The sequence below is a fragment of the Colletes gigas genome, unplaced genomic scaffold, assembly GCF_013123115.1.
Source record: "Colletes gigas isolate AHSC1104 unplaced genomic scaffold, ASM1312311v1 Colletes_gigas_Sc00055, whole genome shotgun sequence".
Lineage (NCBI taxonomy): Eukaryota > Metazoa > Arthropoda > Insecta > Hymenoptera > Colletidae > Colletes > Colletes gigas.
This window is the reverse complement of record NW_025106684.1, coordinates 662,132-678,271: the sequence shown is the minus strand read 5'-3', so window position 1 is coordinate 678,271 and position 16,140 is coordinate 662,132. Positions and strand designations below refer to the sequence as shown.

The following is a 16,140-nucleotide window of genomic DNA, read 5'->3' as shown; positions in this document are numbered from 1 at the left end:
GTAAGAAAATATTCATATTATAGCAACATCGGTTAGATAAACAAGGCAAAATCAGTTCATTGAAGCAAAATTGACATCAAATGATAGAATAGAAGAGGGGAGAGAATTTTTAAACAGTTCTTACCGTTGGTCATCACCGTCCGGCACTGGTCAGTAGTGGTCAGTAGTGGCAGGAACGCGAATCAGCACTGGTCAGTAGTGGTCAGTATTGGTCAGCCATGGTCAGCTGTGGTCAGCAGCGGCCAGCAGAGGTCAGCAGCAGTCCCCGGTTCTCCTCTGGCTTTTTGTACACTCCCGAATTCGCGACGCGACTGAAGAAATCTTCGCAGTGACCCTGCTTATATGTCTAAGGTGATGAAAGGGTGGGGAGACCAGTCAGAGCCAAAGTTGAAGATAACAGGTAAGACTGTCTCGTCTACAAAGAAACTATTTCGATTGGTCCCACCTCTTGACCATTTCTGGATCTTCACTGGACCGCTGACCTTGATGTCCACCTCACTATTGACCACCAGTGACCATAAGGTAGTCATTGTTGATCATCGACCCATTAAAACCATTACGAAGATTAAAACCTTCTTACGAGGATTCCCTTACAATTTGATGCATGATCTTTTTAACATTTTGTTCCACTTTGGAAGAGTGTATCTCGTTAATTTTTGTCTTTTTGTACGTCAGTTCGAACAATTGCCATACTGAGCGAAAAATTCGGAGGTGATTTCAGCGTCCTCTTCTCATGGATGGCGGTCAGTTGAGAAATTATTCACTGAATTAATATTGATAGGCAAACAGCTGTAGTTTTGCGTAAATCCATGTGAGTTGACTATGAAAGGGATTAAAATTCATTTCTGAATCTGTTGGTAACGTTGCGAGTGACACAAAAATGGTAATGGGGTCCGGGGACCCCAGAAACTCGAGCCGTAAAATTACATTAGGTGAAAGGTCTATTCATATACCTCGTCTGTGGTATTATCAAATGGGTCCAAAAAATCCATTGGGTGAAAGATCTACCTGTATACCTCGTCTGTGACAATATTCTTGAATCTTTGATGAATCAATGAGAATTAAAACTAACCTAGTGAAGAAGTTCTATATTTATGATGATCTATGCAAAGCGGATCGTAGCCAATTTGCTAATATTATTCAGCTTTTAATTAATAATTGCATTACCCAGTTAAGAGTGATACGATTATTAATTAAACGGTAATTAATATTACCCAGGTCTCACTACGTGGAGGTTGCTGCGAATGGAGACCCACCCTAACCGATTCCCAACCACCATTAATAAAAATCAAAAATGAATTTTAATCCCTTCCATAGTCAACTCACATGACTTACTTACGCAAACACTGCAGCTGTCTGCCCATCAATGCTAATTCAATGAATAGTTTCTCAACTGACCGCCATCCGTGAGAAGAGGCCGCTAAAATCAGCTCCGAATTTTCAGGTCGATATGGCAGTCAGATTCGGCCGCGAAAGTCCATATGATGAAAAGTCTACTCGTAAACCTCGCCTGTGCTTATAGTATTTGAAGCCATACTTACTTTCTACGCTACGTAAATAATTTTTCAACGAACGAAAATCTTTTTTACAGAGCACCACGGCTTTATTGACACTATTTGTTCGTACTATGAAAGAATGTTACTGTATTTTTTAGTGTGACTATAAATAAATCGAATGATTGTATGAAAATTTACATAACTAACGGATGCAACAAAGTTTCACGTAATATTTTTACACTTTACACTGGTTAATTTGAAAGCATCCGTTTTCATGTAATCTATAATACATTGTAAAAATTTACAGGGAAACTCGATATTACAATGATTTGTAGAACATTCTTGACGTTCAGGAACATTCGTACAACGCTAACAATATAGTTAGAGTCGATTTTGATTGCGGTTTCAAGAATACGATTTTCTAGTAATACATTTTACCGAACCATATATCTTCATAGTTTGCGTAGAATCAAAGTTTTTTAAGCAAATTTACAGCTTAATTTTTGAAAAACCAATCTCTGCTGACATCGACGCTTCATTATGAAAAAAATATAAAAACGTAAATGTCATTGACCATAACAAAATCATTCGTATAAGACAATTAACAATTTTATGTAGTTTTACAATTTCTTATTCTGCAAAATATATTTGTTGCACATATTCTCGTATCGTTAAATTTCACCTTAACAATAGTTGTTTAACTATTTTTGTATAGTGTCGAGCAAAAGCTGTAAAACAAATAGTAAAACGTATCGGACAAATTTAACGTATCGATAATGTGAATCAAGTCTGTTGTAAAGCTGATCATTAAAACAAACTTATAATATGTCGTATCGTTGATTAACAATACTGAGAAATTTAAAATTCGTAGAAGCAAACATTCTCACGATTGAACGTACCCAATAGGAAAACAATTCCTCACCAAAATATACAGCATTACAAACTATTGTATTTTAGACATCGACGTGTAAATATAAAATGAACACAGCGCGTGAAAACACAAGCTTTAGAGTACAAATATCAGTGGATGATTCAGTACTTGTAAATTTTATAATTTAAGTTTGTATAATTACATGATATTATATTAAATCTTCATTTTATAAGAAACATGTAGAACACAGAATTAACAGAAGTACTGTAGATACACATTGTGGGAACAGAATTAGAAACAATTATTCTAAAGATATATTCTAATTGAAGACACTACTTTTGTCGTGTTCATCTTTAACATAGACAAATATTCTTACATCTTCAAGACGTGTATAAAACATTGTCTCGTATAAAGTAAAAATGTAAATCTATTAAACACGTTATATTTAATAGTTATCAACTAAATAAAAATAATACATACTGATATGTTCAAAGAATAGGTTTTCCGTGAACAACAAATTTTACTTGTTCTTATGATATCGTTCGTTTAACACTCTTGTGCCTAGAGAACATGAATGATCCTAAATTAAATACATCGTTTATAACGAAACAATTTGAAGAAGCGATCCTTCGTTTCAATTTCAATTTGTTGATAAACAAAGCGCGTCACGCTCATTGATAGTTACAGAAGGACCGATTTATAGAACTTAAAGAGAAATTGTAATGCTTTTTAACAGTTATGATGAGCAAATATTGTTTATGGCACGTAATAAATACTTTAGAAACGCTGATTTAGTAAAAAATATCCATTTACAAATGGAGGTTCATAGATAGTTGTACCAAAAAAGCAAAGAATTGTGCGAATTGTTTCCGCTTTCTTTTCACGTAAATAGTTTCTAAATGTCATAGAAGTCAAAAAGCAGCGCATATTGACACTGAGTTTTGGCAAGATATAGTATATATGCATATCAAGAAAAGCTTTCAAAACAACATTAGTATCAAATACAATAGTATCGTGTTATACATATAGTGTGTAAATGCATTATTTCGTGGGCCACGCATATGCATACACATCATTTAGAATTATTCGTCTAATACAAATTTACTTAAGAAATTTGAACGATAATCTAGTTAATCATACAATATAATATCACAATACAAACGCTTACAAATATTTCATAATGAAAAGGAAACTCTAAATATTAAAAATTAAAACTTTGTTTATATAGATCCTCTTAAGTAAATATTTTCAAACCTAACGAAAACACAGAATTATAAATATTTGTTTTATGCTAACAAGGGTGCTTAAATTATGATATTTTATGTTATAAGAGCTCGTAAAGAGAAAATACACAAATTAACGGAAATTATGCAGGTTCTTTTTTTTTTATATACGTATATGTATATATATAAAAATGAATTTTGTGCCGCTTAAGGTGCTTGTTAATAAGTTTGATATAAAAGTACACATCGGTGCATGTGCATTTTGACATACTTCTAAAAAAGTACACAGACAATGTACTACAATGTACGTACTTAGATTAAAGAGCAATGTAAAATTTACGTTGGGCGGAAGCGGTGATGTAATAAAGTCTATCAAACCCACGACATGGACAAAAGATTCCTTCGGAAATCCACCTTTTAGAAAGTATTAATGCACCATTGATAAACGCAGCATTGTCATCTAGAAAGATTAGATCCCGTTTCAGAGTCAATAGTCGTTGATAATATATATGTCGGTGTATAAGAGAGCAACAAGTGTACAGCATCCTCTCTATCAAGAGCTCGCAATTGTTGTATTAGAGAACCCACGGCACAATCAGCGCCCGCGGTATTAAGTAATCTGTCGAAAAATTATTCATCTAATACAAAACTAAATTATCAAACGATTATTAACTCACAATAATTATAAAATAGTTTACCTCAACGTTGGACTGTCCACTGTACTGTCTAGCTGTGCGACCCGATCTCCCAGTCCGAGTCTCACAGCAAGTAAACACCAATCTCTCCCATGACGATCAGGAGGATCAAGCATCTGTGCTAGTCTTCTTTGTACAGCAGGTCTAATGTGCTTTACCGGTTGTTTTGGTCCAGGAAGACAATTTTCCATTAAAGGTAATCCACAACCCACTATATCCCATACAGTTTCTTCTTGGCCGTTCAACGGATTTTTAAGACTCGCTTCGTCGAGACTTTTATCTATTAAAGCTGATATAATCGGCGCTGGCTCCCAAGAATGTACAACCTATACATAACATTTTACGGAAGACAAATAAACACATTTTAACCACGTTACTTTCACATTTAAATTTTCCATTTATACGTGATTAAATAACTAACGTCGTCATATTCGCGAAGTTGATTAGGACTTAACCAATGCCTTTCGAGCAACATCCCAGGAGCAACTAATTCGATAGTTGTTTCAACAGCATCGAGAATAATGCTCAGAAGTGCGAAACATTGTGCACTGGTACCTCGCGGTCCGCGTACTCTTATCTCTATACAACTTTGGTCATCTTCTTCGAACGTTATTATACTTTCGCACGGTCCAATGCATAATTTTGATCCTCGCCACCATTGATATAAGTCTGAATTCGATGGATCCCACGTTTGTGTGATTTTTCTCAATTGTGCCTACGTAGTACCATATTGTCATTGGTAATATTCGAAAGAATAATATCATGTTGTTGTCAGTTTGTTATTACTACATACTTGCAAATGTGGAAATACTGCAATCAGATGGTACAAAGGTGCCTCTGCTGGAGCAAGACGAAGACCCGTATGAGGCAGGATATTGGAACACGATTTCCATGGTTCCCATAATCCCGGTAAACGTTCAACAAGGTTCAAGCAAGGTATTTCGTACTCCACCTCGTCATCGTCTACTTCGCACTGACACGAAATTAAATAATTTGGTTACGGTACAAAAATTAATTGAAAACATAAAATACTATAAATTATACCGAAAAAAACCTACTAGAACACATAAGTTTACAGCTTGCAGAGCTTGCAAAGCTTGACCTGCAGGACAAGGACAACGAGCCTGAAAATCTTCCAAAGCGTAAACTCCTGTGGTACGTCCACCAAGACGACCTCTTTGTTCCGGACTTAACTGCCAATTTACTACGTCCTGCCAAAACCACTCTAGACTCAGAACTACCAAGTTCCCAGGAAGTAACATGCACTCTCCTAAATTCTGAAAATTAACACTTGCTTAATATATCAAGAGTAAAGTATATCAGCCATATACCGTGCAGTAAAGGCACAAACCTGTAATTGTAATCCGAGATGTCTACAATGTTCTAAACAGGCTAATGGATTAATTTTTCTCACTTCCCTCAAAAATTCCTCCTGCGTAAGCATTACTGGAGGTACCTCTAATGTTTGCACATACGTTCTCCAAGATTCGGCAAGACCGGTCCACACTAGTGCGCTCTATAAGAAGATTGTTAAATCCTTAATGATAAAATACAAGCAGAAAAGTAATAAATAATACACTGATACAGAAAATATATACAAGAGTAGTATTTCTTATTGCATTGGACAGTAGTGCATGTATGTATTAATGGGATAAAGCGTTAGAGTAATTGTTAAATATATTACAGCTTCAATATACACATCACTTATCAAAGGAATTGAGAAATAGTTCGACCTGTTTATCAAGATTCGTCAAGGGCACGTACGTGGCCGCAGCCCGCGGCGCGTCACGTCGGAGAATACTTTCTGCAACTTCCGGTCCTTCCTACATCATGCATTGCATGCAGTAAGGCTGATGTTAATAAATGTTAATGACCAAATAATCAGCAACTAAAATATATGTTGTTAGTAAATTGATCATGTGACAGTGTGACAGCAGATACAAGAAATATCATTTTTAACAATATTTTCCATTGGGAGTGTGCTTGATTAAATGTCGCAAACAATTACTTTAATTGGAAATTATGAATAATACAAATCATTACTTCCGGTGAGCTCAATTATTTATACATATATCAAATCAACCATGCATCATGAGTGACCATGGGTTACTGAATCATAATGTCAACAAAAATAATCGCATTGTATTTAGGAATTAATGCTTCGTTCAACGTAGTGTTAACATTGCGGGAGTTGAAATTAAAGAGATGTGAATCGTACAAATATAATTGGCGTTATGCAAAATGAAATGACCCGATTCTAATGAGAACCGTTTTGAAAATGTTAATGCACACATTTATTGCATGCTGTACAAACACTGGCGTTATTCCTGTAAAAAAATGTGGAAATATAATTATGTACACTGAAGATATTCAGCTGAACCTGAACCTTTTAATAAGTATATTCTTAGATTAAATATTTTAATAGTGTATCGTATCAGATTTTCTAGACTGAACGAGTCGCTCGTGCAATCAAGCATGAAATGATCAAAGATTTGAGGATTTCGCGGCCATACGTGTTATTGATCTGAACTGAGAATTTTGTATATAAATCGTATCAATAAATCAGTTGAAATCATTAATTAGTGTATGTTATCATTATTATTAGTAATAATTAACAATTCATTTTTTTAATTTAGTTGATGTCCAACATTCTATTGTACTAATACTATTTTTAATGTCATAATCGTACTGGTAATATTAACTGTGATGCTTGTGCGATCTCGATACGTTAATATATTTTGACGTGACTCATATCCTAATATCTCAATTCAGATCAAGTATAAAATGATCTTGACTTTTTTTATCTGATACTGTGTATATGCCGACATGCAATAGTTTAGTTTGTTTGGTTTGTTCCGAAAATTTAGTATAAAACTTTAAAATGTAAATATTATGACTGAAAAAATAGTAGAAGTGATTACGAATTGTTTAAAAAACTTTGTTAAAACTAAGAGAGCCGCAATAATATTCTTCGTAATGTGCATTTTATCATCTTTGATAGTAAAAAAGAAATTATTTTGTAGGAGGCGTAATAAAATACGATAATTTTCATAAATCATATAATCACTTCACCTCTAGAAAGTCCATCCTTGCATTATTCAAATATGATCTTAGAAGTTTCAGACCAGGACTAGAAGGATTAGTTGCATCCACTGCGACCAATTGAGGTTCATCTCCCAAAATTGGTGTGAACTCTTTTAAAAAAGGTAAAAGTGGTGCAAGAAGACTACCAATATTCGAATTTGGAGCAAGAGGTTCTGGTGCATAAGTCCCAACTAAGATTACTTTTACATCACTGTATTTGCCACCAAAACCTATGTTATAAAAAGGTATTTCAAAAGTTAGTAACAAACATACATATACTATAATAGAGTTATGATTAATGAAACTTACCAAAATTAATTGATGCGATACGATCTGAAATAAATCGTAGCCAAAATTTGACTTGCTGAAGCTGTACAGTGAGAGGTTCTCGAAGACTGACTGTTATAAGGTGTACCGCAGGTTGTTGAAAAGTAAGTGCGTAATGATAAGATGCTAAAAATTCCTCGCGTCCACATAATTCCCAGAAAACACATTCTCCGCCTTAATAATTAGAATTGTAAACATGTGTATTTTTAATACTAATTATTATAAAAAAAACATAGAGAATTATTTTCCTCACCTACATTACCCCGACTCCATTCTACTCCTTGTGTACCTTCATATTCGCTATCACTATATTCAAAACTAAGTGAACCATGCTTGCTAGTTACATCTAATTCAATACTTGGCTCCCTCTAAATACATATATTATTCTTAATAAAATATTTAATTTTCCCGGTATTCCAATGAGTATGCTGTATATTCAACACTGCATATCGCATATCACAAACAGTTACCTTTGCTGTATAATTTTGACTTCTTGACCTTCTAAAAAATCCAAAACTAAAAATACCAGATTTTAAAGAATTTATTAAAGATGATTTTCCTGATGTGCAATGTCCTAAAAGTCTTATATGTAGACGATCTATCGGTCTATGCGTTGGTTGCAATTGTTTAATGTAATTTTCGCGTTGTATGGGCTAGAATTTAAGTCAATATTAGTTGAATACAGATACTGTCAAACACATTATCTAACAACGTACATTTCGTAGCTTATCCAATAACGATGCAATATCCGGATATCCGTACTTAATTGCTGTCACATCCGCTCTAATTCCACGATTTGCTTTGTCAACATCACAACCAGCAAGGCACAAATGTCTAACAAGATTAATGAAACCATGCCTAGCAGCCACATGTAATGGCGTTAAGCCATTCTTATTAGGTGTATCCAGATCTATTCCATTCTCTATCAAAAAAGTTACCATTCCCTCGTCTCCTGCTTCGCATGCTAAGTGCAAAAGCGTATCTTCTTTCTGTATAAAAAAAACATGACCGTTTATATCCTGCTTATATTATATTGCATTTGAAAGATGTACACAGCAACATAATCTCACAGAATCTTTTACGTTCAATGGTGCTCCTTGTAGTAATAACTGAGACACAGCCTCAACACAGCCTCTTTTAACAGCACTAATCATAGCTCCACCAAGACCTTGAGAGGCTTCCAACTCCTACAGAATGACAAAAAAATACAGCTATTCAATATCGTATTATTCCATATGCATTATGCCCTATTATTAATTATACGACAATGCACAATCGACTTTACACTTTTATCCTCATACATCAGTGAAAATATTAACGGCATTTTTAAAGAAAAATTTTTAAATCGCAAAACATATTTCAATGCGCCATTAGGTAAAAAAAATTGAATTATTATATTTTCGAGAATATAATCAAGGTACAAATGTTCAATAAAAAAATATGTATTGTTTAACTTAATAATGTATATTCTGTAAAAAATAATTTGTATGTATGATGTAACTGTACAGATGATACTAAAACCAGTCACACGATGTACATAAATAAACATTTCATAAGAAATCAAAAAAATAATATGAACGATTAAAAACGAAAGTTAAAATTAGCTCGGGCAAGTATTAAGGAAATTATAATTATTGCATTCAGGAACAGACCGTGAGGATCCAAGGATGTTTAAGGCACGATTCTGAAGTTCCTCTTTCTCTGAAAGTTAAATTTATTGTCATTATTTCATTCCACTTTAAGCTATACTTGTAAGTCTCAAAACTAAAACACTTAATAGTCGGACGGCGGACCATAAGGACTACAATCTGTGTACACTCGTACATGCTTTTTCACTTCTTTTTATTATCACAATTCATAATATAAAAATAAAATAAATGCAGATAAATAGTATTTACTCCGATTTGACATAACGCGTATCTAACGTCTGTGTTTATATATACATATATATGATTAGTAAATACATATAATTATTATTTTCAGTAAGTAAGAAACACAGTTTTTATTTTCGGCTTGTTGCAACTACTTGTTTTATTATTTTTCGCGTCTAAAGTGAATTCGAACGGAATCGGGCGTTGCCGTCCGAGTATTAACATAAATTATAAATTTCTTTTACTTACTTTGGATTCTTGATCAACAAGGATCGTATGAAATCTTTGGCAATTTCTGACACAGTACTGAAATACTCGTTATCAAATTGATATTGACAAGCAGCAACGTTCGCATAAGTTTCTTGCTTATCTTCACCTAAGAATGGTGATGCACCACTTAAAAGAATGTATGTTAAAACACCAACTGCCCAAAGATCAGTCCCTAAACTGAGTGGTTCGTAATTTACAATTTCAGGAGCAACAAACTCAGGTGTTCCGAATAATGCTCTGTGTTCTGACCCAGGTACTAGTCGGTGTGAAAGACCTAAATCTTTATAAGAAAAAAATTACATACACATTCTTTATACGCCATCCATGTAAGAACTTCAGTGGAAAATTACCAATGTTTGTGTATTACCTATTAACTTTATACTTGGCATTGGCGGAGGAGTCGATAAAAGAATATTTTCAGGTTTGATATCTAAATGAGCAACTTGATGAGAATGTAAATGACTAAGTGCCATTAAAACTTGACGAACCTATAAAAAAAAGTATGATTACCACCAAACTTTTTATCTAAATTGCTAAATGTGTCCTTGTATGGACTACTTTATATTACAAACCACATGAGCAGCTTCTAATTCACCAGAAGGTACCCAGTGAAAGAGTTCTCCTCCAGAAATTAATTCTAAAAGTAACACAACAGTTGTGCCTGTGTCTACAACTTTATGTAACGAAACAATATTTGGATGCCTTAAACGAGCTAATAAGCCTGCTTCACGAGCTGAAACAAATAATCAATTATTTACAAAAAAAATTACAAACACACGAACAAAGATATCTACCAATGTCTGCTGCTGCTACACCTCTGGCAACTCTTCTTTTTCTCATAATTTTGGCAGCATATAAGTCTCCAGTCTTTATTTCCATACATTTTCGTACTATAGCAAATTGTCCTCTGTAATTCATAAATACAAAAATAACTTAAAACATATGTAATATACGTTTATTAATGATAGAACACATAAATTATAAATACTTACTTGCCAATTTCTTCCAATAATTTAAAATGTTTCTCAATCGGTTCATGATGAACCTCCATCAATGTGTCCCACTCAGGGCCTAATTGCAGAAGCAAAATTGTATTTTGCTTAAATTGTTCTACCACGTAAAAAATTCTATTCATTTACTTAATGATAGGAAATGTAATAATTATGTAAATAAAATTTATAGTTAATACGAAATAATTTCTATACACCAATAACATCTAACAAATAAATGAAATTGAATTGATTTTTGTAGAAATAACACCAATTATGTTTTATTTCTACGCAAGTTGTTTATTTCGAATCACTGACGAGAAATTGAATCTACAAATATTTCTTCGATACGCGCACAAAAAGAAAGCAAAATAAAATGGTTAATATTTCCTGGAAAATTTTTATATGAATTTCTAATAACACGAGTAATAAATTATTTATTAACAACTGATCCTCGAACCAACAGAACGTAGACACCTGTCAATCTCATAGTAAACAGATATGAAAATTACTTCTATATACATGCAACCACGTGGATGCATTCTCGTTAATACAATAGTGTATGAAAAAATGTTGACGATACAATTCGCATCCCTCGTTCGCGTCAAGTCACAGAAAAATATGAAACATCTGCCAGCCTTGACGGAAATATCGACACGATATCGCACAAAAAAGATTAAAAACAATTGAAAAGAAATCGGTTTTTACCACCGTTAGAAGTCCCCACTTGGCGAGATGTGCCTGGCATCATCTCACGTTCATTCTCATCGTTCAGTCTATCCGGACAGTTTTCAGTTTCGCAAAGAGCCGTTACGAAAATTGTGTCCCATTCGTCGGCCTTCACTCATGCCGGCCACCCCACACACACAATCGATATACCTGTGTCGCGTGAAACGCCACCTTCCTCGAAGTGCATTGCGATCTCATAGAACATTCTCTAATCTTTCAAACCGTTCGGTCCATGCATCGTTGGTCATTATAACTAATGATGCGCTACGTAAACCATTTAGTGAATACTATACCTTATTGCTAGAAAATTTTATTCAGTTATTTGTTATTAAATTTTTAAAATTATTATAGAAATATATTAAATTCAATATGCCGACGCTCTCGTTCTAAAACAATTTTTTACGAAATACAATTCATTTTTATAAAACTGAAACTTATGTTCGATAATTAATTAACCCGAATCACGAAATGATATAATGCAAATAGAATTCATTCGAAAGTTCAAAACATAACATTTAAACAGTATCGTATCATTTCACGCTAACCCAGACCTACGAACCACATTACCAATTTTTACACACGTGTACCGGTTTTGTGAAACATATTTTTACTTTTATTAAAATTTCGTATAAATTTGTATAATGTTCAGTTAATTGATTACTATGCACTAATCGTAACAATTTTGCATTAAACTCGTTACGATAAAACGAAAGCAACCTGTTGAAAATAATTTGTGCATTATCGTTTAATAGCTTATTAAAGTATTTTTATTATATGAAAATGCATACAGACAAGCAAATAATACTATTCATGAACATGAATTGTGTTCCAATAAAATTCTCGTGAACATGAATTAATTAAATGTTAACACAAATAAAAGTATTACGAGCGTATTCAAAATGATGTGTTTTTAATGTTTTAATCCTTCATAGATTCTTCTGTAACTTGTGCAGGTGCTGTAGGCTCATTATCCTTCTTTTTCTTGCTTCCTGATACAATGTCATCGATTCGTAACAATAAAATAGCGGTTTCAATAGCCGTTTTATATGTCTGTAACTTAACAGACAGAGGCTCCCAAATACCACGTTTTTCCATATCTACCAATTGACCAGTTTCTCCGTCAATACCCCATGTCATTCCTTCAGTGGCATGTTTTGTACGTAGCGCAGTTAATGTTCTAATCATGTTTGCTCCACAGTTCTGTGCAAGAGTTCGTGGAATTATTTCTAGCGCCTGTGCTACAGCTTTGTAAGGCCATTGTTCCACACCCGCGTATCTTCCTGCATTTTCTGTCAGAAGTCTTGATACTGCCATTTCCACTGCTCCTCCACCTTTAATAAATAATACAATTGTAGCTTTAATACAATGTTCTGATATTCATTGTATATATTAGTAAATACAAAATATTAAGTACCTGGTACTAATTTGGGTTCAATGAGAAAGTTTCTTGCAACATGAAGGGCATCTTGTAAATTTCTTTCAGTTTCGTTCAATATATCTTTACTAGCACCTCTCAATATTATAGTACATGCTTTAGGTTCTTTACATTCGGTAATAAAACAAAAGTAATCATCTCCAATTTTTTTAATTTCAAAAAGACCAGCTTTAGTACCAACATCTTCATTTTGCAATTCTTCTGTACGGTTGACAACAGTTGCGCCGCAAGCTCTCGCAATTCTGTTAATGTCGCTTTTTCTCAATCTACGAATAGCAGAAATACCTGCTTTTACAAGATAATGTTGAGCTAAATCTGATACCCCTTTCTCAGTAATCACCACATCAGGTTTTACAGCTACAATATCTTCGCATATTTTTTTAACATGTTCCTCCTCCAGTTCCAAAATCCTGGTGAAATCAGTATCTTTCATTATTTCTATATTAGTTTGCGACTCTCCCTTTTTATATTCTAAAGGACAATCCAGTAAAACTATTCTTGGATTTTTAATGTATCGTCTCATTTTTGGATGCGTTACATCTTTATTAATCATTACCCCTTTAAGAACAGTACTTTGTTCGATACTGCCACCAGGAATTTTTTCTACCTTTGCATAACGCTTTATATCTATTTCCCTTCTTCCATTTTCTTCGAGCATAACAATGTGAACTGCATCTAAAGCAATCTGACATGCTAATTCTGACCAACGCCCGATAAATTTAGTTCCTACGCAAGAATTTATCACTTGAATCACCCTCGTTTTGTCATTAGGATCCAAGTCTATGCTCACTTGCTCATTAAGGATGGTTACCATATCTTCCAAAGCTTGACGAAATGCTCTTATTATAATTGTCGGATGCATATTTTGCTCCAGAAAAGGTTCTGCGGTAGCTAAAATTTCACCTGCCAATACAATAACCGACGTAGTACCGTCTCCAACTTCTTCATCCTGAGTTCTAGCAACTTCTATCATTGATTTTCCAGCTGGATGCTGTACTGTTATTTCACGTAATATAGCATTTCCATCATTAGTCAAAACTATGCCTCCCATTGGGTCCATCAACATTTTTAACATTGCTTGTGGTCCAAGACATGTTCTAATGACATCTGCAATTGCCTTTACAAAACAATATAATTGTGAAGAGTCTATGATTTAACTTTTAAAATAAAAATAATACATAATGTCTGACCGTAACTGACCGTAACAAATAATTATTAACAATATATATATAATATTAACAGTGTATTTCTTGAAGAAAAATACACGTGGGCGTGCCGACGGCAGGAGACCGTAAAAGGTAAAATGTACGAATTGTTTGTCGGACTCACCTTGCCGGCTTCAATATTTTCTCTCTGAACCTTTCGACCGGTTTCCCGCTTTGTATTCTGACCTGCAATTACAAGAGCACACGGCATCATGAGAAATATAATTTTCGGTTAAGTTTCTAAACAAATGAAAATCAAAATCGTCGTTGTTTTAACTTACTTAAAACTACAATCGGGCCACTCACTGGACGATACATTTTTCTTCGATTCTTCCAACAGTAAAATATTCTAACAGAAAATGACACTTAAATACACGCCTGACTTTTCCAGAAGAAAACGAAAGACGAGATCTTGCAACAATTGATTAGAAATATGCGTGGCGACTGATGGTGAAGTAAACCGGTAATTATTAATTTTTGCCGTCTAAGGGGAAAGTCACTAGCATCGGCAACCCCTTTCCATTCGCAGACCAGTGGTCTTGCGCGCAAAGGCGTTTGATAGAAGAACATTCATTTTTCGTAATATGTAATTTACATATGCATGAATTGCTAGAAAACAATATGTACTCTGACGATGTCACCACAAAATAAAATGTTCTAAATAGGTTACCAACTCAAAGAGTAAACTGATACGTATTAAATTTTTATACGTGAATTGTATAAGTGATGAAGTTTTTCGGTTTTTATGGATGTCTTTTACTGTATTTCTTCAACATGTTGAAATGATGCGTACAATTATATATGAATAATAATGATAAATTAGTTATTTGGATTATGTACAGGTAAACTACGATCATCATTTCGTACGCGTAAAAAATTATTAACGCAACATTGTTATTTTATATTGATTCCTGCGATTTGTTGCAAATAGGTTATATGTTTCCAAAGATTATAGTCATTCGGCGGTATAATAATTCTGCCATCTGCGCAGTTACCAAGCACTTTCATGCAAGACCGAATTACGCGTCGTGAAGGAAAAGGATTAGTGAACGCTAGTGACTTTCCCCTCAATACCAACAAAGATATATAATTTCCCTATAGTTATGTCTGTTTTCTTTAAATTGAAATTCTGCAATACTTAACATTCATACCGATACAAGAGTAAAAAAATTATTCTTTACAGATTATATTAGGTTGTTTCTATTAAAACTGTCAAGTCGGTGAGTCGGTGTTTCAGTACCTGTAACCAGTGTGGCCAGATCGAGCATAATTGAGTGCATCGAAATCGAAAATAGTGACAACCAGTGATGCCAAAAAAGCACCGTCGGGTGCACACTCAACATGCTAGATACGCGTACGTGAGCTCGTGGAGTTTCGGAAAGACGACAAAGGCAAACTGACGCATGCCCTCTTTCTCGATTCTCCGAAGCTGCCCGAAGTAATTTCGGACCGCTTCGTGGGAGTCGAGAGAGAAAGGCTCACATTTGCCTTCTCGCTCTTAACAACTGAAATCCGACCTCCAGTCAACGGCATACGATTTGGATTCTCGAGCCGAGATTCTCGACTGCCCAGGCATTTTTACTTTCCGACCTATGTAGGCGCACATAAGCAAAGTACCCATAATGAAAAAAAAATTTTGTAAAATTTATTTTACGGAAATACACGTTTTAAGACCTCCTGATCATATTTTAATTATTGAAAAAAAAGAAATTTTTTTTTATTCCCATGTATGAGCACACATATGTATATTATTAATACGATTTTTGAAAATCAAAATACTTTAAGATTGAAAATTAATAAATTAAAATGAGATTCCACTCTTTACCAGTATTGTGCACGCTGTGGTATTTTTCAATAAGAAAAGTTCTTACTTTTATAACATAAACAAAACAGTAGAATTAATAATTGCAGAAATTAATTAATAATGATTTTCATACATGGGAAT

At 34.0% G+C, this 16,140-nt stretch overlaps 2 protein-coding genes across 3 annotated transcripts; both read right to left on the bottom strand.

Annotated features, from left to right (window-relative positions):
* Positions 1-3,676: 3,676 nt before the first annotated feature.
* On the bottom strand, positions 3,677-11,748 carry LOC122403475 (death-associated protein kinase 1-like). Of its 2 annotated transcripts, XM_043407012.1 has the most exons (20): positions 11,535-11,748; positions 10,830-10,908; positions 10,632-10,744; positions 10,410-10,570; positions 10,205-10,325; positions 9,817-10,117; positions 9,349-9,397; positions 8,767-8,883; positions 8,413-8,685; positions 8,167-8,349; positions 7,950-8,064; positions 7,679-7,870; positions 7,358-7,599; positions 6,019-6,108; positions 5,637-5,801; positions 5,344-5,562; positions 5,079-5,258; positions 4,707-5,000; positions 4,289-4,611; positions 3,677-4,209 (listed from the first exon to the last, which is right to left on the bottom strand). In XM_043407012.1, exons 1-20 carry the CDS (start codon positions 11,575-11,577, stop codon positions 4,047-4,049), a joined length of 3,423 nt encoding a protein of 1,140 aa, XP_043262947.1. In that variant the 5' UTR covers positions 11,578-11,748; the 3' UTR covers positions 3,677-4,046. The 2 variants fall into 2 exon arrangements, with proteins under 2 accessions (XP_043262947.1, XP_043262948.1); XM_043407013.1 differs by lacking the exon at positions 6,019-6,108.
* Positions 11,749-12,284: 536 nt separating this feature from the next.
* Positions 12,285-14,670, bottom strand: LOC122403476 (T-complex protein 1 subunit gamma). The gene is made up of 4 exons (XM_043407014.1): positions 14,477-14,670; positions 14,320-14,381; positions 12,970-14,107; positions 12,285-12,886 (listed from the first exon to the last, which is right to left on the bottom strand). The coding sequence occupies exons 1-4, from the start codon at positions 14,511-14,513 to the stop codon at positions 12,474-12,476; spliced, it is 1,650 nt and encodes a 549-aa protein (XP_043262949.1). The 5' UTR covers positions 14,514-14,670; the 3' UTR covers positions 12,285-12,473.
* Between the last annotated feature and the right edge of the window lie 1,470 nt (positions 14,671-16,140).

What these genes read in the sequence shown, in the direction of transcription:
- LOC122403476 (XM_043407014.1), bottom strand. Translation starts at nt 14,513, where the DNA reads ATGTATCGTCCAGTGAGTGGCCCGATTGTAGTTTTAA. An exon ending in TGGCCCGATTGTAGTTTTAA is followed by an intron (nt 14,382 to 14,476) that starts GTAAGTTAAAAC and finishes TTGTAATTGCAG; the next exon opens with GTCAGAATACAAAGCGGGAA. An exon ending in AAAATATTGAAGCCGGCAAG is followed by an intron (nt 14,108 to 14,319) that starts GTGAGTCCGACA and finishes TGTTTTGTAAAG; the next exon opens with GCAATTGCAGATGTCATTAG.
- LOC122403475 (XM_043407012.1), bottom strand. Translation starts at nt 11,577, where the DNA reads ATGATGCCAGGCACATCTCGCCAAGTGGGGACTTCTAACGGTG. An exon ending in GTCAAAATTATACAGCAAAG is followed by an intron (nt 8,065 to 8,166) that starts GTAACTGTTTGT and finishes ATATGTATTTAG; the next exon opens with AGGGAGCCAAGTATTGAATT. An exon ending in TGACGAATCTTGATAAACAG is followed by an intron (nt 5,802 to 6,018) that starts GTCGAACTATTT and finishes ATCTTCTTATAG; the next exon opens with AGCGCACTAGTGTGGACCGG.